Below are 26,739 nucleotides of genomic sequence, written 5' to 3' on the forward strand. Positions count from 1 at the left end.
TTTTTAAGAGGCACACTGTGACCGACGTGCTCGCATGCGCGGTAGAGCTGCTCTCTACTGCGCATTTGCGGCACGTCGGTCAACCTTCGTTTATTAGGTTGATAGCATGTCATATAGACTCTATAAAAAGGTTCTCACTCTCTCTCTCGCTCTGTAAATAAATATGTGGATAAAGGTCAGCGAGTTGATAAGTGCACCTAGATTTCTGGCAAGCATTTGACAAAGTTCCTCATCAGTGACTTCAAGTAACTGGGGCACTCCACTTTTTAATAAAATGACCTGGAAATGGGAACAACAAGTGAAGTGATCAAATTTGCAGATGACACAATATTTTTCAAAGGTGTTAAATCACAAGAGGATTATGAAAAATTGCAAGAGGACCTTGCAAAACTGGGAGAGTGGGCATGCAAATGAAATTTAATGTGGACAAGTGCAAAATGATGCACTTAGCTACACAATACAGGGTTCCATATTAGGAGTCACCATTCAGGAAAAGGATCTAGGCGTCACAGTTATTAATATGTTGAAATCTTCTGCACAGTGTGCAGCAGCAGCCAAGAAAGCAAATGGAATGCTAGGGATTATTAGGAAAGGAATGGAGAATAAAATGAAGAATGTCATAATGCCTCTGTATCACGCCATGGTGCATCCTCATCTTAGGTATTGTGTGTAGTTCTGGTCACCAAATTTCAAAAAAGATATAGTAGAATTAGAAAAGGTGCAGAGATAGGCAACTAAAATGAAAAAGGGGATGGAAATATTCCCCAGTGAGGAAAGGCTAAAGAGGTTAGGACTCTTCAGCCTAGAGAAGAGACGACTGAGGGGAGATATGATAGAGGTCTATAAAATAATGAGTGGAGCAGAACGAGTAAACAATCAGTTATTTACTCTTTCAAAAAGTACAAAGACCAAGGGACACACAATGAAGTTACTAGGTGATACATTTAAAACTAATAAGAGAAAATATTTTTTTACTAAATGCATAATTAAGTTCTGGAATTCGTTGCCAGAGGATGTGGTGAAAGCTATTAGTATAGCTGCATTTAAAAAAGGTTTGGAGGAAAAGTCCATAAACCATTGATAAAGTGGAGTTGCAGAAATCCACTGCTTATCCCTGGGACAAGCAGCTTGGAATCTATCTACCCCTTGGGATCCTGCCAGACTGGCTTGGCCACTGTTGGAAACAGAATATTGGGCTTGATGGACCTTTGATCTGACTCAGTATGGCAAATCTTATGTACTTAGGCTGAAGTCAGAAAAGGGGAAGAGTGCTGGGATTAGTTCTGGAGGAGGAGGGAGAGTGCTGGGGTTGAGCTTTCGGACAGGAGAGGAGTGTACTTAGGTTGTCCCTGGAAGACAAGAAGATGGAAATAGACAGAATGTAAATAGGTGAGAAAGCTTTGCGGAAGGGAAGGGAAGGGAGTAGAAGAGAGAAAGTTAACATGCACCCGCACCCACTCCTGGATAAGCCATACCAAATCTCCAGCGGACCACAACTCAGAGGTTCCCAGGTATGGCCAAAAGAGACTGTTTGCAGAACCTATAGATTTCCAGCATGTTCACTATCCCTCCCCCAACAAGAACGATTCTGACCAAAACTGAGGGACTGGTTTCTGTTTGATCTATGGAGAGGTCAGTGGGATAAATGGTCGCTCTCTCTCGCACTGTCTCCATTTATTGCCATCTTTATCTCTGTCTTCAAGGAGAAATGCTATAAGTCCCTGCTTATGCTCTTTTGTCATCAGAAAAGCATTAACGTCTTGACCTTGGAAATTTCCTCCTTTCCGGGGGTGTGCCAAAAGATTACCTTTTAACAGGCACAAAGAATTACAGCTCTGCTGCTTATCAGAGGCTGTCATGGATGAGAATCACGGGCTAACACAATCAGCGGGTGTCAAGCAGGACATGACCCTCAGCCATCCACCTGGAATTAACAGAAACAAATTAAGCTCTGTTTCTGTCACTTGGTTTTTAAATGAAGAGGCAGAAACTGCAGTACCAGGGGTGTGTTACCGATGCACTCTTCTCCGGCATTCTGCTAGGTTTTTTTCATCTCGAGGAGCTAGCAAACCAGTCAGATCAGAGGAGAAAATCCTTTGTGAGTGGCTGTGGCTGGAACTGTGTGGTGCCTTGTGTGATTTCTTCTCACAAAGATATTTCCTGTTTGAAAGTGAATGGGCATAAGAGTTTGGGTGACACCCATGCATGGGCGAGCTTCAGCCATATTGCACGGATTAGGGCCGTCACGTAGAAATGGCCGTACCTCATGTTGCCTACTTATGAAGGACCCACTAGAACCTTTGAGGGCCTGACTTTTTACAGAACAGAAAAGCAGGGGGAGGTACAACCTGGAACTGGAGCTATCTTCCGGTCAACTGAGCCACACACCCCACACTTTCACTAGTAAAAGGTATGCAGAAAATAGTCATCCTCATATGGAGGCACTGGGTAGCAGCGTAGTTTCCTGTGACTACAGAAGAGATGGCATGAGGAAGGGGGTGGCAGATTGATGGCTATTCTGTTGAGAGTGCTGTTTTCTCTTTTATTTATTTATTCGTTCATTCATCCATGTACCTTAAACATTTGTAATCCGCTATTCCAAAAATGTATTGCTCATTTTGGAGGGAAATTTTCAAAGGGACTTCTGCAGGTAAAAGTTGCGTTTTATGTGCAGAAATGGCCTTTCGCAAAATTGCCTGCCTGATATGTGGGTGAATGAATGCGCACTGTTTATTTATTTATGTAGTTCTATCTTCGGTCAATATTCCACAATATAAAGGCCACTCACAGTCCCAGGGCCACTCTTATCTTCCTGGACCTCTAATTCTTCCTGCCAAATACACCACCAGGCGTCAGCCTCCTGGGATGTTGGCATCCTACCGGCCCTAAGTGCGCTGCTGTGGTGCCACCCAGAAAACTGCAAAAAAAGACACTTGGAGCCCATATAGTATTAGGCCTATTGTAACGCATGTTAGGTATGGATTTGGCCCTTGGACAGCCTTGAGTAAACTGAATGATAACAATATAATAAAATTCCCATACCAAAACAGTACTAACTGCAAGCACTCAAACAAGAACAACACTATCCATGAAAAGACAAATATAACACCAGGCCCTAAAACACGCCCTTTTAGGAAAGTAGAACAAACCAGTCTGCTCTAAATTCCTGATATGCTAGTAGAACACATGATGAACACAAACAGACCATCAACAAATACAGAATAAAGAGACCATAAAATACAAATAGAAATGTGCAGACAGAAGCTGAACTGGAAACTACAACAACCTAGACTCTATATGCAATCAAGCAATGGAAAAACAAAAACATCAGTCCTCATAAATCATCAAACAATAAAATCAAGAAATATAAATTGATCACAATAAACCATACTAATAAAAAGAACATTACCAAACAGATGACAAATAGAATAACATCCAATAATTAAGAACTGATATAAAAAGTTTTACACATTTCCAAACAACAATATAATATTTCAAAATAGCAGACACATCAAACACCCAATATTTTAAAAAGAAGGGAAAAATCCCCTGTGTCCCATACCTGAAAACTTTTGATTTCCAGTTATCCTGAGCTTGTCGTGGAGTAGTGGGGGTGGCACAAACGTTTTTTCACACACATTCCCAATGCAGGCTCCCATTCACTCACTCACACACACACACACACACACACACACACACAAAATCCCCCTGGAAAATTTCCATTCACACACATCCCCCCCAAGCAAGCTCCTATTCACAGACACACACACACACACACACACACACGCTCATACCCCTAGACAGGCTCTCATTCATACATACACACATACCCCCGTACCCCCCCCCCCAAACAATCTCCCATTCATTCACACACACACATCCCCCATCCCCCCAGTCAGGCTCCCATTCACACCCACACCCACACACACACCCATTCCCCCTGGCAAATTCCCATTCACACACACCCCAAGCAAATTCCCATTCACACCCCCCCCCCAAGCAAATTCCCATTCCCATTCACAGACACAGACAACACACACACACTGATCCTCCCCAGGCAGGCTTCCATTCACACACACACACACATATGCACATTGCCCCCAGGCAGGCTCCCATTCACACACACGCACACGTGCAACCTCTATGCAGGCAGAGTCCATGGGTCTCTTACTCATCTGTTGCTGCTGCCACCCAGTACCTCGTTCCTTGGGGGAGAACAGGATTCTGTGCAGTGCTGTAGAAGTCTTTTCTGCAGTTCTTCCTCACGTGCCAGCTGGCACTATGGTACTCAACAGTCGTGGTGTTTACACTTCCTGTATGCTCATCTCGCGATACACAAGTTAGCAGGATAACTTATCTGGCTATCCTAACCCAGTCTAGAAATACCCCTGAGACGACCATACATTATCTGACTAAATTTTAACTGGATGATGGGATATCCAGTTAAACTTTAGTCGGATAAGTGCCCAAAATATTCAAAAGTTGGTATTTATCCAGATAACTCACAAGTTATTCAGCTAAATTCCACTGAATAAGGACCTCTTAGAACCTAATCCATAGAGATAAATTTTGTAAGTTGTGAAGCAAAGAGTGCAATGTGGTGAAGTCCATGAATATTCACATTTTTCCAACCTTGCGAGTTTCTTTTCAGGGTGAGGACGTTAGCATGTAAGAAGTTTGGTAATGGGTGAATGAGACGCTTTCGTAGCTCTGGGTCCTGAGGATTTTTATGGGTACCTGATGAGGTGTCAATCAAGAGTCAAGTTATGTTTCAGCCAACGACAATACTAGATTTTTCTCCATTGTTTTATAAAGGATTTCAATGCTGTTTGAGCACTGAAGGTAGCAAAGTTTGTTTTGTGTTATCTGTGATAAAAGCAGGACCCAGCTTCCAGAGTGGCCAGCACGCGGAGACCCAGGGAAACCAGGGTTCAAATCCTGCTTCTCCCACCAATGCTCCTTATGACCTTGGGCAATCCTCTTAACTCTTCACTGCCTCGGGTAGAAAAATGTACAGGCCGATGCAATAAGGTGCATTCAGCAGAATGCACAATTTAACCCTCAGTTGTGTGCACATGTTTTTTGTACAAACCTTTTTTGCCCATGCAGAAATGAGTTTTGCACACACAAAATGTACACACAACATTGTGCTTTTTAAATTAGCATCTCACATGGAAATTGCAAGCTAATGATGGCATCAGCTACTCTCCCCGATGCAGAGAGCTGCACTGGCTTACCTTTTTTGTTTTTTGTGGCACTGGAAGTTTAACTCCTAGTCTGAGGTGGAGTAAAGTTTCCAGGGCAAATGTTCGTCTATGGGCAGAACCTGGAGTTACGCATGCAAGTCCTTTATAAAATAGCAACTTATGGTGGTAACTTTAAAACAATCACGCAGGCGCCCAGAGTCTGGAATTTTAAATTATGCATGCAGTTGTGTGCAGAGAGGTAGATTTTAGGAGCCAAGCGTGAGTGCACATGTCCGCACATTTGCCGGCACACGCATGTGGATGCGACGATTTAAAAACAGGTGCATATATGCGTGTATACGCTCGTGTGTTTTAAAATTGGCTATTTGGGCATACATGTGCACACGATTTCATATTGTCCCGCACATGTGCACACAAATGCCGCCTTGCTCGCATAAGTGGGGGGGATTTTACTAGACATGAGCGCTGATGCAATTACCTCTATTCCCAGTTTGTCACCAGTTCGCCCCAGTAAAGGAGAGGACTTCCTAATCCCCCTAGCTAACTAGCCTCCTTTTTCCCCAATTAGGCCCGAGCCTTAAAACCCCACTGACTACCCTATTTTTCTTTATTTTACAACTTACAAGCAGTCCACAGCAGAAGTAATGTTAGGCGTACCTAGAGTATTTGGCAGCTGGGGTGGAAAGTTCTTTGTTCCCCCCCCCCCCCCCCCCACCAATATATAATTTTAAAATTTCCTATACATCGATAAAATATTTCAAAACAGCAGACACATCAAATAACACCTAATAATCAAAACTAATAAGGATTTTAAAAATCTCCTGCTCTCCATATCTGTCATCCTTAGATTGTTGTAGACTGAGGGCACGCATGCACACACAGTATGCTCCCTCTCTCATACACACACATTCATGCTTGGCGAAAGACAGAGGGAGCATGTGTGTGTGATAGAGAGAGACACACACACACTTTCTCTGTACCTCTCATTCACACACACTTCCTCTGTGTCTCTCTATCACACAGACATGCTTCTTCTGTCTCTCTCACATACACACATACTTCCTCTAAGTCTCTCTCACATGCTAACACACACATACACATGCACACATGCAGACAAAAACTGAACTGGAAACCACAAGCCAGAATCTGTATGTAGAGCAACAATGGAAAAGCAGAAAATCACTATTCCTCAAAACAATACAATCAAGAAATATATATCAATCAGAATAGTAAAACCATTCTAAAAAAATATACATTTCAAAACAGCTGATGAATAGAATAATATTCAATAATTAGAAGCTCCCGTACAAATTTTTAAAACATTTCTAAACATCGATAAAATATTTCAAAACAGCAGACATCAAATAACACTCAGTAATTAAAACTAATAAGGATTTTAAAAATCCCTCACTCTCCATTCCTGTCACTCTAAGATTGTTGTGAACTGGGGGTAAACACACAGACACAAACAAAATATGCTCCCTCTGTCTTTCACACACATACACACTTGGTGAGAGACAGAGAGAGCTTGAGTGTGTGTGTGTGAAAGAGACAGATATACACACTTCCTCTGTGTCTCTCTCTCACACATACATGCTGCATCTATATCTCTCACGCACGATTCCTGTCTCACCCATGCCACACACACATGCTTCCTCTCTCTCACCCCCACTTCCACACACAGGCACCCTCTCATACACCCACAGGCACCCTCTTGTATATATACACAGGCACACACACTCACTCTTCTATACACTCACCGACACAAACACACCCCACCACCCTTTCATACATATACATACACACACCCACTGGCTCCCTCTCTGTCAGGCATACAGACATAATGGCTCCCACTCACTTGTGCACACACAAAAACACACACTGGCTCAACTGTGTCAAGCACACACATATACACGTGTTTCCTCTCTCTCATGCACACACACACACACACAGACATACACACGCTTCCTCTCTTTCAGCAAACATGCTTATACACACACATACTCTCTCTAACAGGCGTGCAGGACTGATCCCCTGCCAACACGGGGCCTCCTTTAGTTGGGCCGCTGGGCAGGGCGTGATCCCTTGGCAGCCTTGGTGCCTCCTGGCTGGGAACATTTTTTCTTCTCTTTGGCCAGCAGGGCTTGGGCTCTCTGCCAGCCCACTACTCCTGGCAGAAGCGTTTCTTCTTCCCAGGTGACGAAAAGAGGTTGATCGGTGGCACAGTCGCTGGCACCCCTCCTTGTCGTCACCTGGGGTGGACTGCCCTCCTCGCCCCCCTCCCCCCAGCATGCCTCTGGGTAAGGGACCCCCCGGCAAGCACTTGTGCGCGTAAAGACTTAAGGCGTAGTCTTATTGTGCAGGTCTGGTCTGCCCGTGCCCCACCCATTCCCTGCCCAGATCACGCGCTGCCCTTTTTGTCAAAAATTATTTTTGTGCGCATACCCTCACGGGTTTTAAAATCTGTGCACCACACCGAGTTGAGAGCGTATCTCCTGGCTTTGGCGCACGTAGAGCTTTCAAAATCGACCGGTAATGATTTAAAATGCGACTACCACGTGTACGTGTGCTCCTAATTTTAAGCCGTTACTCGAGCAAATGTACTTTGTGTATCTTCCTTAGGACTTTGTCGGCTTTAATGCACACAGGTAAGTGGATTTTAAAACACGCTCAATGAAGGCCATTCCCAGTTTACCAATTAGTCCACCAGTTTGCACAGTCTGTTCTTGAGTTGACCCAGATCCCTCAACCTTGTCGGGTTAGGCCTAAAAAAGTGATTTCTGCAGATTCACACCTCATCAGGAGCAGCATTAAATAAGGACAGCTAACAAACCACCAAGCACCGTGGCCGCCGGAAACAAAACATGGATTTACGCCCGTGACTGCTGGGCCCGCCCTGGATCACCCCTGACGTACCCTGGCTCCACCCTCTCTTTTTAATAAATTCGTGCCCGCGCCCAGATATATGCGTATAATTTGCTTTTAAAATCCACGTTGCTTATTCGTGGCCCAGATACTCGCGTATATGGGGCTTTTAGTGCAAGCGACACTAAGGGGCAGATTTTAAAAGCCCTACGCGCGCTGAGCCTATTTTGCATAGGCCTGGCGACGCGCGCAAGCCCCGGGACGTGCGTATGTCCTGGGGCTTGAAAAAGGGGCGAGGTGTGGCAGTCCGGGGCGGGGATGTGGCCAGAGGTCTCCGTAGGGCCGCTAGGCTGGGGGATCGCGCACCGGCTGAGTGCCGGTGCGCGCAACCTACACCTGCCCAGAGGCAGGTGCAACTTCCAAAATAAAGGTTAGGGTGGGGGTTAGGTAGGGCTGGGGGGTGGGGGGTTGGATTATGGAGGGGAAGGGAGGGGAAGCTGGGGGGGATGGAAGGAAAATTCCCTCCGAGGCCGCTCCAATTTCACAGCTGCCTCGGAGGGAACAGGGAAAGCCACCCCCTTGCATACGCCAACTCCAGATTTTATAACATGCGCACGGCTGTGCACGCATGTTATAAAATCGGGCGTAGATTTCTGTGCGCCAGGTTGCACGCACCAATCTACGCCCGCACGTAGGTACTAAAATCTGGCCCTAAGTGCATAACTGTTGGCCCTGGAATGCCCCAGGCCAGCCCTTGTTTACACATATGCACGCAAAACAGAAAGTACACGCGAGTACAGGCTACCCACCTGTGTATTTGCAAATTCTTACACATGAAAATTACTTCCTAAGCTTTTTATAAAATTGCAAGTCATGCGCGTAGCTCTTAGCGCCCCCGACACCCCCCCTTTTTTTGCGCATGTAAATACATGCTTGAAAGGAAAAATATGCGTGTATTTTTAATGTTCCTACAATAGCATGTACACGAGAACTAGCCTCTTATGCATGTATAGGTTAATTTTACACGCGTTTGAAAATTCACTCCTTGGAGTGGAAGCGCTTTCAGCAAATTGAGTCATCGAGTTATCGCTGCCCGTGCTGCTGAATGAGAGGAGCGCTTGCAACTTATCAGGAAACCCCAATGTGGCAGGTGAAATATTCTTCCACCTCCCGTAGCCCTCAGTGCATTGCTCTTATGATGGGATACAATAAAATAACGATGGGGATTTTCCTTTTTTACTTGAATTGTGGAGAAAACCCCACTTGGTAGAGGAGACTTTCCATCATGCTACATTTTAATCTCTTTTTTCTTAACTACTTTGTCCTTTTACTGTTGTTCATCACAGTGTCATTTATTGCATTACAAAAAGTGAAAAGGGAAGGCCATTTGTATTTTATGATTTTTTTTTTTTTTTTTTGCCACATTAGGTAAGATGCAACAGTTTTCGGCCAGAAGCTGCAAGGGACCAAATACTGAATGGTGCCCACAGTCCTCCTCAGTACAGGTACAGAAGTGTCAATTGGGTTCTATCTATCTATCTATCTAGCAAGAAAAGGTCATTGTTGATTTGAGTTAGTAGAGAGCTGTTCCTCTAGCCCTGCTGATCATACATGTTACAGGTATAGATACAAATTCTGAGTTTTATTTTTTTTTATAAATTTAGTGTGCATCGATGAGATGAAAATGAGTGTTTTGGCCTCAGCTCTATTTATTCTTAAAAACAGCACATCTTTATATTGTTATATGGTATATCAAGAAGAACATGAAAGTAAACTAAAGTAACATGGTAGATGCCAGCAGAGACGGACCATTTGGCCGGCCCAGTAGCTCCCTGCCAAACTTGTGCTAGCTCTGCCTTTTCATCTTTAGCTGGGAAGCGTAGCCAGTTCAGCCTGAGGCCCATGCTAATAAACTTGCCAACTCCCCCTTATTATATTTGTGAATGTACCCAAAGCCCTGCCACCGGTGCCTGCACCCTGTTCTTGGCAGCTTGACGTAACCATACTTCTGCTCTGTGTCGTACTTTTCGTTTTCTTGCTTCAGTAATCACATGCTCAGGTTCAGGAGCCCTTGACCAAGAATATCTGTCTAATTTCTTACACCTGTTCCTTCCACTTCCAGTTCTTCTGTAGCCTCCTCCTGTAGAAGAAATATACTATTGATTCCCTTGCTTTCAAACAGCTTTGGAAATGTTCCCTTGAAAGGCAAAAGTTTGCTTTGGTCTTTAAAAACAAATACAGAAATGTTGGTAAGTAAAGCAGGAGATGTTTGGAGGAGGAGCTAGCTACCATAGACATTAGGCCATTGAGCGATTAGGTGTCCATTGCTGCTCAGTGAGACATTGTGTTTTACTTATTCTTAGCAGATTCCAGACATGCTTCTCAGCTTTAATGCATGCATAGTATTATTCTGCAAAGCTGAGAAGCTGGAATTTGCCTGTTTGGTTGAAATCTATTGGTCTAGTGCAATAACCTATAGTATATCTCTTCCTTACTTCTTTGCAGGGTGATTGGGGCAATGAGCAACTTTGAAGAGTTCCGTAAAGCTTTTAATTGTCCAGTCAATTCAACCATGAATCGAGGTGAAAACTCTTGCCGGCTTTGGTAGATGGTATTTTTTGAATCCTTAAATGAAAGTGGCATCTGATAAGAAAAAAACAAGGGAAACTGTGGTACTGAACTCTAACCTACTACTGCTCCAGACCAATATCCAGCCATTGAGATGCCTTACTGTACTGTCAGACCAAAAATAATGTTAAAAGTGTGTTAAGGCTGAAGAGAGAATGAATGGGACCTGTTGAAGTCATCTACACTCCTAAAAACCGTGAGAGCATTTTTGTAAGCAAGATGGGCATCTATACAGATCTCATCATCCTCTATAAAGGTTTAAGACCTGAATATGAGAAAAGTATATGATCCAAAGTATTCCATGGCTTGGTAGGATGGATTTGCTGCCATTGATCATTCACTTGCCCCATGTGCTGTTAACCAGGAACAAAATGATGCAGACCAATTTTGGGGCATAACCCGGAGGCCAGAGCGAAACTGAGTGCAAAATTCAGTCCACTGAGCAGGCATCCCCATAGGTGGGGATTTCAAATGCCTAAGGGAAACAGGCATAAGATGGGACAGTGGGGCTATGTGCCTTTTGGTAATGTAGTACGTGCTCTGCTATTATACCTACCCACCTAGAAGAAATAGCACTTCTGAAGCTAGAAGGGGTGTCTGAAAGAACAAATTCTGCCTCTAATACTATAACGCGTACTCATTTCCTTAACAGGGACAAAAGCATGAACTGTTGTGTTGCATCCCATTGCCTGACCTAGCATGTCATCTTTCGGGCACACCAGCTATTTCCACATCTACTCTTTTTTTTTTTTCTTTCGGGAAGAGTTTGGGGATTCTGCTTTCCTAGCATCCCCACGTTTTATATAATGCAAATATAAAATTAACCACATTGACAGCCAGCTGTGAGAAACACTCAGTAAATGCCCTGGCCATGGTTTCACGAAGGGCCCGCTCAGAACCAGAAGTGGAGGAGAGGTTTAGGAGCTCAGCCGCACCGTCGACCAATACACTCTCTTCTGCTTCATTAAAGCATTTTGACTGGATAGAACTAAACAGAAGAAATAGCAGAATCATCTCAACATTGTAATTGATTTCTGGGGCTTTCTTCCAGGTGTTCTGAACTTGAATTGTCCTCCAAGGATCAGATCTATCAGGGATTAAGAGTGTGCACACCAATTATTTTAGCTTCATTTTGTTTTGTTTTGTTTTGGGGAAAGAGGGGAAGAGGTTTGGAGGTTCAGAGTTTTTCATGTCATTTGTTTTCTTTCATTCGTTTCGATTCCCGTTTTTTGTGCATGCAAATTCCAAATTGTGCAAATAAAATGCAAATGGTGCACCCAAAATTCATTCTCCGGGCACTGGTTGCATTTTACTCATAGGGACGGTAACTTTCAAACCAGCGTGTGGACGCACATAGATACACCTATGGCGGTGCACATCCAGGTACACGGCAATTTTATAACACGCATGCATACACCCATAGCCCAGGCGAGTGTACATGTGCCCCTAATTTTAAGCTTGTGCATGCCTAGCAGCCTAAGTTGAGTTTCAGCCACGTAAGCGAGGACATTTTATAACCAGAGCATGCCCATTCCATGACTAGTTTCACCAGTTTATCCACCAGTCTAGAATTAGGTCCTCCAACCCCCCCCCCCCCCGGTTTATTAGCCTGCACTCCCGCCCCCAGTTAACCCAGACCCCTCAAACCCTTCATCAATACCTGGAAATACTTTTATTTATGCTTCCACCTCCTTATTAGTGGAAGTAAAGTTACACGGCACTGGAACTGGGTGTGCACACGGGGACGCACTCAGGCGTGAAGGTACTTGTGTGCACATCCCTTGGCCCTACCCTGGAACACCCATGCCCTGCCCACACCACACCCACATCCCACCCCTTTTTTCTTTGAAGTGAGAGGTTCGTGCATCAGGACTTGCACGCGTGTGGGGGGCTTTCAAAATTCGGTGAGTGCGTACATGTCCTACATGCACGTGGATCTATTAATTTTGGGCATGTGCTGAGCTTTTAAATCTACCTTACAATTTGCAAACTGTGCACATGAAACAGAAAGAAAAACAAAAATAAAACAAATTTTATCAGTAAATGTTTTCATTTCATTTTGAAATGACCCAAAATGAAATAGCCTGTTTGATGGCATTTTTTGTCATTTAAAAAAAAAAAAGTATTTCTCTATAAGGGGGCTCTTGTAAGTATTCCTAGCTTTATGATGAGTGCCACAGGGGCTTGGGGTACTGCTGAGGATGAAAAAAATGGTTCTCTTGGCATTGACCAAGTCTCAAAAATTCAAAAGAAATAACTTTAAACTAAAACAATTATTTCTTCTTCCTAAGGCTGTAATGCAATATAGCAACATATTAAATGATAGTGGAGAAAAAGGCAACTCTGTCCCTTCCAGTCTGCCCAATTGAGACTCCTCCACCTGGGGGAGGTGAGCAGACAAGTTCCTAGGTATAACTCAACACCAGCACCTCCCGCCCCTGTTATCCTTCACACAACTTCTCAAGCTTGGACAAGTTCCATCTTCGACATCCGTTCCAAGTGTGCCAGAATTCACCAAAGTACTGACCTCCAGGCCTTGTGTTCTTCCTCTCTGATCATTATAACACCAACACCAAATCCAACGTCTAGGGCCCCCTGCCGTGTGTCACCTTCATGCTCTCCAATAATCCACACAGCCACCATAACTGGTAAAAGCCATTGTCCAAAATATCCAGCCTCCTCATGCTCATTGAACTATGATCGTTCCATGCAGGTTACCCCCCCAACACCTTCTTGGATGCCTGATATAGCCATACTACTGCTGATAGGATCCTAACTGCTGTGCTGGGCAGGTTACCCCAAAGCCTTCTTGAAAGCATAGGCTATCTGGGTCGTAACCGCTGCCCCGTGCAGGTTACCCTGTAGGCCACCCCCATAGTTTGTGGCACTCCTTGGTCATGCTTCTGCTGTCTCTTCACTTTTTGCAAGTAAGGATCCTCTGCGTTTATCCCATAACTTTTTAAAATCAGGTTTTTTTTGGTTTTTTTTTTACTTCTACCACCAGTCCTGGGAAGGCATTTCAGGCATCCACTGCCCTTTCCATGAAAAAATATTTCCTGATGATGCTCCTGAGTCTCTACCTTGGAGCTTCCTATCATGTGCCCTAATTCTACAACTTTCCATTGGAAAAGGTTTATTACTTGTGCATTTTTAACGCCTTGTGCTATCCACAAGTGGGAAACATCTAATTCAAGCTGGCTGTTTGTCTGCCATGTTGGAGCACTACTTTGGTATGTGATTTGCAGGATACGTGCGTGGCGGTGGTGGTGGTGGCAGGGGACAGGAGAGAGGTAACCACAGATTTAGGCAGATATCTAGAAGGGGTAGAATCCATCCTCGAAGCAGATCAGAAAATACGCAACAGCTAAGAGGCACGTTGCGAACAAGCCAGCGTGTAGGTCCAGGATGCTGATCCTGTATTTAAATCTCTTTGCCCGCGATATGGCAGTTCCATAAAATGTATTCATGGTGCCAAAAGAGAGAAATATTTTCTAAAAGTCAAAAAAAAAAAAAGAAGTTTGTAAAGGAAAGTGAAACTGCAGTGTTTCAGCCTCAGTTCATTCCGTAAAGCACAGGAGTTTACTCGCTCCAGTCCCTCTTCTATCCAACAAGATTTTGCAGAAATATGTATATCTTTCTGCTGTTCTAAAGGCTAACGAGGAGAAAAGCACACTGTAGGGAGAAAGAGGAGCGTGACTGGTGGAGTATAATTTGCGCAATTATAGTTGAAACGTTTTTTGTCTTTGATGCATGCTTTTCTGTTTTTTTTATGAAAAGTATGCTCATCGTTGCTATACAGTGGCCAGCTTGTTGCCTGCTTGCAGGCTAAGCTGAGAGAGCAGTGGTCCATCGAGTACAGCCTTGTTGCTAGTCCAGAAGAAGATAGGAAAAAAAACGTTTGTGTGGCTGTGGGCAGTTCTGCACAAATGAATTAAAAAAAAAAAAATCCTTCCCAACCTCTAAATACAGCAATTGACTCGGAATTGCTGGATCAGCTGCATCACCATACCCTCCAATATCTTCTCCCATTGCTGTGATTTCCTGTTTGTTTTATTCCCATTGCTGGCAATGGAACACACTGCACAGTCTGAACATGCCAAGAACCCACTAAACCGACAGAATCGTCATTTCCCATGAAATATTTTGAACCATGGCTGCTTTTTTTTTTTTTTTTGTAAGTAAAGTCGGAAGTTGAAAACCCCCTGTATCATGAAATTTACATACTGGTTTCTTATTTGTCTTATTTGTATGATCCAAATTAAAGCATACATACATTGTTTTTTTGTGTGTTTTGTTTTTTTCCTCCCCAGTGGTCTCTGCTGTTTTCAAGCCCCCTTACCCTTCAATCCCTAACCCCTTCCCGTTCCCCTAGACGGCATGCCCGGGGCATCTTAGGGGACCCTCACTGACCTCTGAGAGGCACACACTAAATGCCCCTCATTGTATGGCAGTCACTGCCACAATAGTGGCAGACATTCTTCTCCTCTGCCTTCCCCACCTCCTATCCTCCTCAGCACACCATCTCCTTGACAAGCCCCAGCACTGAGGACTGAAGTGTGGTACTGGCCTGGCATGCCTACAGAATTATTCTGAACATGCAATACATCTTGAACTACTTAGACGAGTGAATGTGTAGAAGAGACAACTGTCTAGAATTTCACATATCAGTGGTCCGTGTTCTTAGTCAAAACCCATTTGACCTTGACCCTTGTAGCTCACTACCCTACAATTAGCTTTAAAAAAATGTTTTTGATATTCAGGTTTTCAGTGAATATGCTAATAATTTTAATATTGGATGCAAACAGTTTGGTATAGCAGCACATTTTAGCATTTACTCAATCCCCATGCGTTCTATTAATTATATTCAGAAATGTACCTCTGAGATGAGAGCTCTGGGGGTTACTAATATTGGTGCCTGATCTCTATAACAGCTTTCCAATGGCAGTGAGGAGAAAGAACAAGATGATGATTACTATAAGCACCCAGTTCCTGTAACTGTGCCTCAGTTTGCTGAGAGTCCTAGAGCTCTTCTCACTGGTCTATCTCTTTGCTCTGACTACGGGGCCATGCATTTTCCCACTTTCTAGGTGCATGTTCCTCTATGTATGGTTAAATTACAGTACAGTCCTCACTTAACTAGGGATGTGCTGTTTTAAAATGACAGGAAAACATTAAGAATATTTGTTATATCATTTTGCGTAATTTCTGATACAAAATGACAAAAAATACCGAAATATTTTTGTTGCTTTTGTCATTTTATCCTGCTTTGAAGCATTTTAGCACACACTAAAACGTTTTAGGGTATGCTATTCGCAAAAATCCCCGCATGGTAAAAAAAATAAATAGCATACATTAAAAACAAAATGAACAAAACAAAGAAAATAGAAGAAAAACAAATCTCAATACATTTCAAATGAAATGAAAAAGAACAAAACAAAATGCTTTTTCCATGCACCCCCTTACAGTTAATGTTCTTACAGCTCACTTGAAACCAGGTTTGAATGAGTTTTCTGTTGCACGAAGATGGTTCATTTTGCAGTTTGAATGCAGTTTCTGAACTGCGAAGTTTCCTGTGCTATGGGCATAATCTGTGCCTAAAACTCGGGGTTTTGCAGATAGCTACGACCAATCGCAAGGTATTATTAGGAAACCGCTCGCATGCAGTCTGCAATTTTCTTCTGCTTTCTTATTTGTGAAGCATTAATAGAGGGGAACACGCTGAACCTTTGAGCCTTCAAGCATTCTGAAAAGCTCTGGCTTACCAGTTAAAGAATCCGAAAGATAATCTCCTCTCTAGTGCCTGCCTGCCTCGCTCTTTTCTGTCTATTCGTTAGGATTCTCGTGGAATTTGTACACGGAGCCTACAAATGCATTTCATGTTAGTTTATCAGACTATGCCAAAATACTAGGATATTGTATAAGTAGAAGCACGCACAAGGAATGTAAATGATCCCATTCTAAGCCTAGCAAATATTTCATAGGCTGTAAAATCTCTCTTTCAAGGATGGGCTTTACAGAAATGGCCTCCTAAACATATATTATTGTAATGTTAACAGATCACTGTTGATGATTACTTTTCTATAACACAATCGAGTCAGCTAGTTTTTTTTTTTGTTTTTTTTTAGAAAGACAAAAGTAGTATGGATTCAGTTTTAAATTATATTTCTTTTTTACCCCCCAGCTTTTCAAATGTAACTTAAAGATTCTTTCAGCATTTATATAAGTCCTTTCCCTTCCCCTGAAAAGGAGTAGAGATGGGAAGGCAGGGCCTGGGTGGGGGATGGGACAAATGGGTGCTGAAGTGGAACTGGAATACAAAAAGTGGCACAATGCTTAGAGCGGGCATTTTAAAAACTCGTGCCGGATCCCCAGGTTTCACTAATGTTTTCATTTATTTATTTATTGGAAAGGCGCTGTGATACATGAAACAGGTGGGGGTCTCGTGGTGGTTTAGAACCAGCCCAAAAGCATAAATATTTTTTTAAATAAAATGATTTTTCTAATTCTTATTCTGAGCGACGCTGCCTTTTTCACTCTGACCAGAAAGGTGGTCCAATTAGGTCCAAAACATAGCAACTTTGCAGGCCTTAGATTCAGTTTGCTGACCCAATTAAGGAAGATACTGATCTAATATTTGTTTTATCAGTGTGAATCACTCATGAGAAGGACCTTATGCGATGCGATTTTTAGTTGTATGATAAGATAAAACATGTTTGCACTTCTAATTATTAGGGAAAGACACTTTTACTTTTTTTTTTTTTCCTTCATCTACTTGGGATCCTTTGCTAGACACCTTCTTCCCTCTTGTAAATGAGCACTTGATTAGTTTACAACCCTGAGCCCTACTTCGGGCACCATGAAGGTTAGATAAAAAAAAACCCAAACCACCAATGTGTCAGAACTATAATAACCCCTTTTTAACACGACTGGGATGTATTTTTTTTAAAATGTATTTTTATTAAATTCTAACACAAATCAAATATTAAACATATCTGAAAGAAAAACAGGCAAAATACAAAATATGTATCAAAAGTAAAAAAAAGAGAAATATCGAGGTAATAAATACATAGTTTGTATTAGCCAAATTAGGAGGTGAAAAGAAAAGGGCCCTAGGGCTAGAGCCACACAAGTAATATTTAAAGGAAAACTAATACAACTACACTGCCCCCAAAAAATCAATTACGCCACAGCACAGAACAGACTTCAGGGGTGATATTATGTCTAGCATCTATGTATCACCTCAGCTGCAAAGCATCGTAAAGTAGAAATTTAGTAGCATCAATAATAAGACATTTACAAGGATGTTTGATAACACAAGTTGCCCCCAAAGACAGCACCTCCGATCTCAAAGCCAAGACCTTCCTCCTACAATCTTGCCCAGCAGGGGGGCATCGTTAGTTCCGGGCACCCGGGGCCCATGGCCAGAGTCCAACCAGCAGTGCCCCCGAGACTCAACTGCACTTCTGAGGGGCGGCAGCTGCAGCAACTGAACAAGGACGGTGCAGGGAAAGGCAGATGTGGGCTGGCAGCAATGGTGCACCGTGACTGCAGGGAGAAGCCGTGGTGCTGTGGCAGCAAACAACTTTTAAGCTGCTCCTGTCTCCCATCATGCTGATCGCAGGCGGCTCTCGTGCATTTTCTTCCTTCCTCCTGGGTCCATGACGCCGTGCAGCAGTGCAGAAGAAGAAGGGAACAGTTAGTTTCTTTTACTGGGCAGGTCAGGACAGAGAAAGGAGGATGTCAAGCCTCAGTGGGATGGAAGACTAGTGATCTCTCTTTTCCATCCCCACCGAAGCTTAACATCCCCCTCGAGGGGGAAGGAGTTTCAAGCCTGTGGAGAGAGAAGGAAGCAAATTGGAGGGAAGGGGTGGTGTATTTGAGATGGAGAGATGTGAGGGGTAAGAGTGTGAATTTAAGGACATCAGCCTGGATAGGGGGCTCTAGGCTAGCAGCCAGTGTAAAGAGAAGCCCCACTTAAGAGGCTAGAACATGTGTGAGTAAGAGTAAGGGAGTGTGTGTGAGTGACAGAAAGGGAATGTGTGTATGTGTGAGAGAGAGGGGGGAAGCTTGTATGCATGCAGGAGAGAGGTAAATGTGTGAGAGAGGGAAGCATATGTGTGTGTGTGTGTGTGTGTGTGTGTATGTGTGAGAGAAGCATGTTGTGTGCTTGTGTGGCATTGACAGAAGGAAGTGTGCATGTGAGTGAGAGTGAAACATGTGTGAGAGAGGGAAGCACGTGTATATGTGCATGAGAGAGGAAAGTGTGTGTATGGGAGAGAGAGATGAGAAAGTTTCTGCACTTCTTCTACCCTACTAATCCACAAAAATCTCAGGATGACTGGAAATCAAAAGCTCCCATGTATGGAGAGTGGAATATTTGTTATCCTTATTAGTTTTAATATTTGATATGTTTGCTGTTTCAGGACATTGCTGATATTGAACGTTTACATTTTGATCGAAAGAATGCTTATTCTAAGTTTCAGAGCATGGGGGGGAGGGGTGTATGTGGAATACTGTGAAAAGCAGCGGGGTCTTGCTTTGTAACCATCACCGTACTCCTTGTTTTTTTGTTGGTGTTGAGTATTTTCATGCTTGTGATACATGGAATGCTGAGAATCTTGTATGATGTTGGTATAATTTGTTATGCCTAAAAAATGTTTAAATAAAGAGTTATAAAAAAAATATTTTATTGGTGTTTGGTAAATTTTTGAACATTTTTATGAATTTTTAATTATTGGATGTTCTGTTTGTCAGTTATTTTGAAATATTCTTTTTATTAGTATGGTTTTATTATTAAGATTGATGTTTTATATTTCTTGATTTTATTTTTTGATGTTTTGTGAGGTATAGTGATATTTCTGTTTTTCTATTGTTACATTGCATACAGAGTCTGACTTCTTGTGGTTTCCAGTTCAGGTTTTGTCTGTATGTTTCTATTCAAATTTCATGATCACGTTAACCTGTATTTGGCGAGGGTCTGTCTGTGATCTGCATGCGTGACCAAGGTGAGGTATTCTGCTAGCATGTAGTTTCTGTATGGCAGTCTGGCTTGTCCTATAGGAGGTATATTTGAGTTTCTTACAGGGCCTTCTAGAATATTTGCAGTGTTATGGTTTGAGTGCTGGCAGTTAGTGCTGCTTTTTGGGGTTGGGGGTGTGATAGAAGGACCTATGGGCCCATGTTCTGGATCTTTTAAGTTCTTTGCAACGCCCCTGTTGCATAGTCTTAGCAAGGTCAGGGAATATCCAAAGTTTCTGTACCTTAAATAATATATTTCGGTGACGAAAGAAGAGATGAATATTATTACAATCTTGTGGAAAAACAAATGTAACAACCAAAGTTGCTCTTAAGGAAATGATCTCTTCTGTATTCTTCAGAAAATCAGATAAATTAATTGAAATTGTACTGAATCTTTATCTGAATGCTTCTTAGTGCTAGGCACTAGGCAAGTAAAAACTTTGTGTAATGGGAGGAAAAGCAGCTTCAGGTATTTGTGAAATGTCTTTCATATAGGACTTAAAGAGCTCAGATGGAGGAAAAAAGCTGGATTTGGGGAAAATTAAGAATATGCAATTTTAAAGCCTTGAGAGAATTTTCCAAATTTTCTACCCTCTGAGAAGACATAGTTAAATCTTTAATAACATTGAACTTCTTTTACTTGAATCACAGATGTTTCCACATCACTTAGTCTCTTTTCACAGTCAGACAAACATTGTTCTTGGTTTTGAAATTTAGAATGAATATCTAATGTCAATACAGCAAGAGAGGAAACTGACTTTTCAATAGCCACCATAGCTGACCAGAGGCTGTCTAAGCTAACTGAAGAGGGTTTTACAAGGTTAACTCTAACCTTGAGTCCCAAAATGGCAACCTGGGCCTGCCATGGACAGGCCCCAAGACCTCCCGCAGTCGAGGAACCTTCAGCAGACATGCCTCAGCAAAAAGCATTCCTGGCATTTCCCTCTGGTCCCCGGGGATGATGGAACACCTCTGCTTTATCCAGCTACAGTCCTCCTGCAATCTAAAACAAGAACATGCACCAGATCTCTCCATCTAATCTCCTCCGCCACATAGGCAGTGCTACTCGTGGCATTGAGTGATCTTCAGGGCTAAGGGATATCTCAGCCACCAGTGGGCTAGAGGCCTCTATGCCAGCCAAGTTGGATGCCAGTGTGGAAGGGAGCAGGGTAAGTGTGTGCTCCGGCACAGTTGTCTGTAGGATTCTTGCTATGGAACAAACAGCCTCCTCGCAGATCTCTTCTTTTTCCCCATAAGAAGCAAAGGAAAAATTTAAATAAGAAAGAAAAATAAGGTATTTCAGGGGAGCTCGGGCACACGTCTACTCAGAGGACGCCATCTTGAATTCCCCCTCATGAATGGGATAGAATAATAAAAAGGTTTGTTATAACAGACAGTTATATTCTTCAAGGTCTTTCCAAGCTGCTAGTGGTTTGTTGATTTTGCTGTAAGCCCTTAGGGGTAGATTTTAAAAGGTGAGCGTGCTCGCGTCCATGTGTGCATGCTTCCTGGCACGCACACATGGACTCGCCGATTTTATAACATGCGGACTGGGAGGGAAGTTCCATAACCCCCTACCTAACTCCCCATTCCCTAAACCTAACCTACCTTACCTTTTTTTTTAATTATTTTGTAAGTTGCTGCTCCTCTGGAGCAGAAGCAACTTGTGTGTGCCGGATGACTGTCGGCGGGCACTTCCCCGGCCCAGCGGCAAATGGCTGATGTACTGGCCGCTTCCAGCCTTGCCTCTCCCCGCCCCCCGGACCGCCCTATTCCTTGGGCCTGGCACTTCTGCGCGTAACGGGGGTTTATGCACGTGGCCGGGCCCCTTTGAAAATGAGCGCAGCGCACGCAAGGCCCAGCCACGCATGTCTCCCTTGTTTTTTTTATGCGCGTGGCCCATTTAAAATTCACCCGTTAGGGAGCACTGAAACGGTGAGGTCTTCTGGATCACATGATCGCTTACCAGCTGGTTCTCAAGCCAGCTAGCCATGAACAATCTGACCACGCTGCTCTCCAAGATTCTAGCAGGTCACCAGGACTCTGTTTCGATTTGAGAATTAACATTGCGGTTTCCGTGTTAATCCACTTGAGTATGTAGAAATGATGGCTGGCAGACTGACAAACAAGTTATCACCTACAATTTACTTGCTGACTCTTAACCCTGCAGATTTGAGACTTAAAGAAAGCTGAGACAGACCAAGCTGCATTCAAGTTTGTTTGCGATTGGTAAACTCATGCTTTGCATAAATACGTGTTCACATGTTCACTTTCTTTTTGAAATATAGGAAACCTCAAGCATAGCTCCTGGCATATTGAAGACTGGTTATAACAGGTGCTCTTACCAATTTCTAAGCCAACAATGCTATGCATATGCATATAGAGACCCTTTTGTATTACTACAGGAATCTTCAGAAATAAAGCTTAATGTAAAACAAAAAATATATAAGGTGATGTATTAAGTTAGTCTAATAAAATAGTTATCACCTCTACATATATTTTTTTTTCTCTACATTCAAGTGGATAAACCCGGCAGCCACACGTCTTTATAAAGGAATCTTATTTTCGAGGATCTTATCAGTTCACTGGATGGGGGGAAGCAAAGTGATTCTCTTTCAGAAGAGCAATTATCATCCAAATGAAAGAATCAAGGGAGATCACTCATATCACGTCTATTTCTTTATTGTATTTCATTTCCTTTCATTTTGATTTTGCAAATGAGAACATCACAGTAATGCATTCTAATAAAAAAAAAAAAAAAAAAATCAAGCGATGACGTCCTGCAGTTAGAGAAGCAATTTTAATGTTTGCCCAGCGTATCATTCAACCAAAGACTCCTAAATGCTGTTACAGGGCTCTGAGAGCTGTAGCGCTCCAATTGCCCTCACTGTAATGGCTTTGCCAGCTTAGCTGAAAAGCTAACACTGAACAAAGGCCTTTCCTTTCAGGTGAGATTAGTAGCCTAATACCGAGGTTCTCCTTTTAGCCTCAGGAGTTGATGTAATAAGGCACGTTTGGCAGAATGCACTGTTTCACCCACAGTTATGCGTGCAGGTTAATGTTCTCACATGCAAATCCCATGCTAACGATGACATGAGCTATTAAACACCCTCCCACTCACCCCACCCCCATGCAGAGAGCTGCGCTGGAAACTTAACTCCTAGTCTGAGATGTTAGTCTATGGGCGGAAGTAGGAGCTCCTGTGCCAGGAACTGTGGACGGGATTTTATGTACATAAAACATGATTTCCACATACAAAATATGATTTATGCTCATAAAAAGGCTTTCTACACTAAAAATACTTTTTACAGAGAAAACATGGTTTATGTATACAAATCATGTTTTTATGCACACCAAGCATTTTCTTTACACATACTTTCGGAATTGGGTGCATTTGTTTTAACTCCTGATGCATTTTATCATATTATTAGCTTTCCGCATTGGGAGTTAAATAATATTTAGTGTGTGCTGAATTTCAGTGCACAGTTTTAACGCTTAGCTTACTCCATTGTCCCCTCAGTAGAGGTGTGCATGGGAAAAATGGTTCTTTCTTTTTTTAAATTAGGTTTCTCTCTCTTTTTTTTTTTTCATTTCATTTCTGAGTTTTAGTGCATGCTACATGCTAAAACATGGAAATGAAACAAAACTAAGCTTTATTTTTTTTTTGTGCCATTTCTGATTGGAAACGGCACAAAATAAAACCAGTGTTGCTATTTTCAATGCCATTTTAATTTGATTGCACTTCTTAAAAGGCCAAAGAAGTTCAAAGGACTTACATTGGGAATATGTTTAACTTCTATACATAATCACAAATATTTATAGAGTGATGCTGCTTCTACCTAATAACCAGAAAAATGTATCCATTTACATTTTCTTCCCTCATCAAACACTGATCAATCATGGGTGAAGTAAAGAGAGAAGCACCACAGTGGCCAACCTTTCTGTTGAAGATGGCGCTTGATGATGATGATGATGATGATGATGATGATGATTCTTCCCTCTTTCTCCATTTTCTCTAAAGATATTTCACATCTAATAACTATGAGCAATATTGCGGTGAGGTTAGAAGGAAAAGTTGCCTCTTTGCAGAAGACACTAAAGTCTGCAACAGAGGGAGTACACAAAATGAGAAGTGATCAAAGAGGACTTCAGAAGTGGTCTAGTGCTTGACTTAAGATTAAATGCAAAGAAACGCAGTCATACACTTGGGATGCAAAAAAGCAAGAGAGTGGTAGATGATGGGGAAGTGCGAAACTAAGGTTCACTTAACCAGAACATTGGGGTGGATCATGTTTGATGATCTCAAGGTAGCAAAACAGCGTAAAGGCAGTGACCAGAGCCAGAGGGATGTTAGAGTACATTGAGAGAGAGGCATAACCAGTAGAAAACCAAAAAAGGGCTATGCTGCCTCTGTACAAGTCATTGATGAGATCTCACCTAGAATATTTTATCCAGGTCTGGAGCCAGAACCTCCAAAAACTATAGATAGGCTAGAGGCTGCCCAAGATACAGGGTCTGCACCAAAAGTCCAGTGAGATGAGACTTAATGACCAAAATGTGCACACCCTTAATCGGAGGAGAGACCGTGAAGATATGACAGAGACAATCAGGCAAAAGAAGCAAACCTTTTTTTTTTTTTTTTTTAGAAAAGAGAATGCTATAGAACAAGAGGTCACAGAGTGAGGCTCCAGGGGCGTAGATTAAGGAGCAACATCATAAAATATTTCTTCATGAAAAGGGTGGCGATTGTATGGAATGGACTCCCAGTGGAGGTTGTGGAGACAAAACAATAACAGAATTCAATACAGCATAAGTACAGAGGATGGTTTTCGGCAATGAAGAGAGGGGAACGCCAGAGGTGCCTGGGCACTGTGGCATTAAGCCTCAAGTGAAACTGGGTAGATTTAGATGGGCCTAATCCTAATTAGTCTTTAGCCACCGGTAGGAACAGGGTTGGGAGCTTGCGGTATTGCAAACAACTTACCCTTCCTTTCAAGGGAAGAGGAAGGAAGCACAACCTAGGTGATACTGCTGGCTACAACTCCCCAAAACTAACTTCAGTTGGCGCCGCCAGGTTTGGTGGTGGCTGCATGCTGTCTGGCAAGATCTTGGGGTCTAGAAGGCCAGTAGAGATGTGAATCGTGTCCTCGATCGTCTTAACGATCGATTTCGGCTGGGAGGGGGAGGGAATCGTATTGTTGCCGTTTGGGTGTGTAAACTATCGTGAAAAATCGTTAAAATCGTGAGCCGGCACACTAAACCCCCCTAAAACCCACCCCGACCCTTTAAATTAAATCCCCCACCCTCCCGAACCCCCCCCCCAAATGCTTTAAATTACCTGGGGATCCGGCAGTGGTCCAGAACGGCGGCGGTCCGGAACGGCCCCCTCAATAGAATTGTGTTGTCTTCAGCCGGCGCCATTTTTCAAAATGGAAAAATTTTGGCCAGCTTGGGGGGGCCTCCTGACCCCCACAAGACTTGCCAAAAGTCCAGCGGGGGTCCGGAACGACCTCCTGCGTCGAATCGTTTTTGTCTATGGCCGCCGCCATATTGCGGTGGCCATTTTGAAAAATGGCGCCGGCTGAAGACAACACGATTCTATTGAGGGGGCCGTTCCGGACCGCCGCCGTTCTGGACCACCGCCGGATCCCCAGGTAATTTAAAGCATTGGGGGGGGGGGGGTTCGGGAGGGTGGGGGATTTAATTTAAAGGGTCGGGGGTGGGTTTTAGGGGGTTTTAGTGTGCCGGTTTTCCTGCCCTCCCCCTTCCCCCGATTTACGATTTTTTAACGATAAATCGGGGGAATTGGTATTGTATCGTGGCCCTAACGATTTTTTGACGATTTAAAATATATCGGACGATATTTTAAATCGTCAAAAAACGATTCACATCCCTAAAGGCCAGATGTTTAGGCAAAAGCCTCACTAGTCTTGGTTGCTGTTTGCATTATTGCACAACTTGGAGGTGAGGGAGGAGTGCAATGTTAAAGGTTTTTTTTAAAACCTGACATGCACATCAATTAGGGGATGCATGAATATGTCAGGCTCGCACGTGCCAAGAAGTTTTTAAAAGCCACCTGGATAGGCACTTAAATACTGCAGTGCGCACATCTTGGAAGTGGTCGGGGCAAGGCATGGGCGTTTTGGGGCGTGAAGCTGAGATGTGCGCATCAATACTTGCGTAATCCGGCACATGCCGAGGCCCACCACAGCATAACTTTACTTCTGCTATGGATACTGTGTAAGTTATATAATAAAGTTTATTAGCGTCCAGTTAGGTGAATCCAGGACAAGTGGGTTATGCACCTTTACCAGCAGATGGAGATGGAGCAAACTGAAGTCACAGCATATCTACCCCTGCAGTGACATCAGCCTGCCAGTATTCTCCATCTCCAGCAGATGGTGGACATGCATCTCCCCACTGGGGATTGCTTCAACTTGTAAAGGAGAAATAAGGAAAATGAATTTGCCCCCCTCTTCTGCGGTGAAACCAAATGGTCCCTCCCCCAGTTGAGAATTCCTGAGGTGATGTCTGTGGTCCCTCAGAGATGTGCCTTGGTTTGGTAGCTGATTTTCAGCTGGCGTGGATTTAGCTGTTTAAACAGCTGAAAGGCAGTGGGTGCAGAACGCTGAGCATAGTGGTGACAGCTCGTGCCCTCTCCCCCCGCAGCCAGAGACTGTCTCTGTACTCAGCTAGGTAAGGCTGAGCTCAGGTATGTTTAAAAAATAATAATAATAATAATACAGAGACAGAGAAGGTGGGTAGGGCTTTCTCCTTCCCCCAGTCTCCTGCTCAGAGTGCTGTTCCGACGTTCGTCCCGCTCCATGGGAGGTCAAGGGACATGGGCAGCCTGGTGGGTGAACCAGTCTCTGGAGACTAGGCCCCGCTTTAAGGCTTTGTCACTGCGTGTGGTGTGGAATGCCTCAACAGCGTTTTGCGCACTTTCAATAGGCTGCCTTCTACAGGATTGTCGATTTGATGTGTGCGCCTAGCTGTGCATCCAGGTTGTTTACCAAGTTTT

At 43.3% G+C, this 26,739-nt stretch overlaps 1 protein-coding gene across 2 annotated transcripts in view; it reads left to right on the forward strand.

Moving 5' to 3' along the window:
- PHEX (phosphate regulating endopeptidase homolog X-linked) overlaps positions 1–14,977 on the forward strand; it is a 275,511-nt gene extending 260,534 nt beyond the window's left edge. For both annotated transcript variants that reach the window (XM_029603400.1, XM_029603401.1), the window contains exons 21-22: positions 9,501–9,577; positions 10,578–14,977. In XM_029603400.1, the coding sequence (XP_029459260.1) occupies positions 9,501–9,577; positions 10,578–10,680 (180 nt within the window). In that variant the 3' untranslated portion in view covers positions 10,681–14,977. The remainder of the gene's footprint in view (positions 1–9,500; positions 9,578–10,577) is intronic.
- The last annotated feature ends 11,762 nt before the right edge of the window (positions 14,978–26,739 follow it).

Source organism: Rhinatrema bivittatum, chromosome 5 (genome assembly GCF_901001135.1).
Source record: "Rhinatrema bivittatum chromosome 5, aRhiBiv1.1, whole genome shotgun sequence".
In the NCBI taxonomy this organism is placed as follows: Eukaryota; Metazoa; Chordata; class Amphibia; order Gymnophiona; family Rhinatrematidae; genus Rhinatrema; species Rhinatrema bivittatum.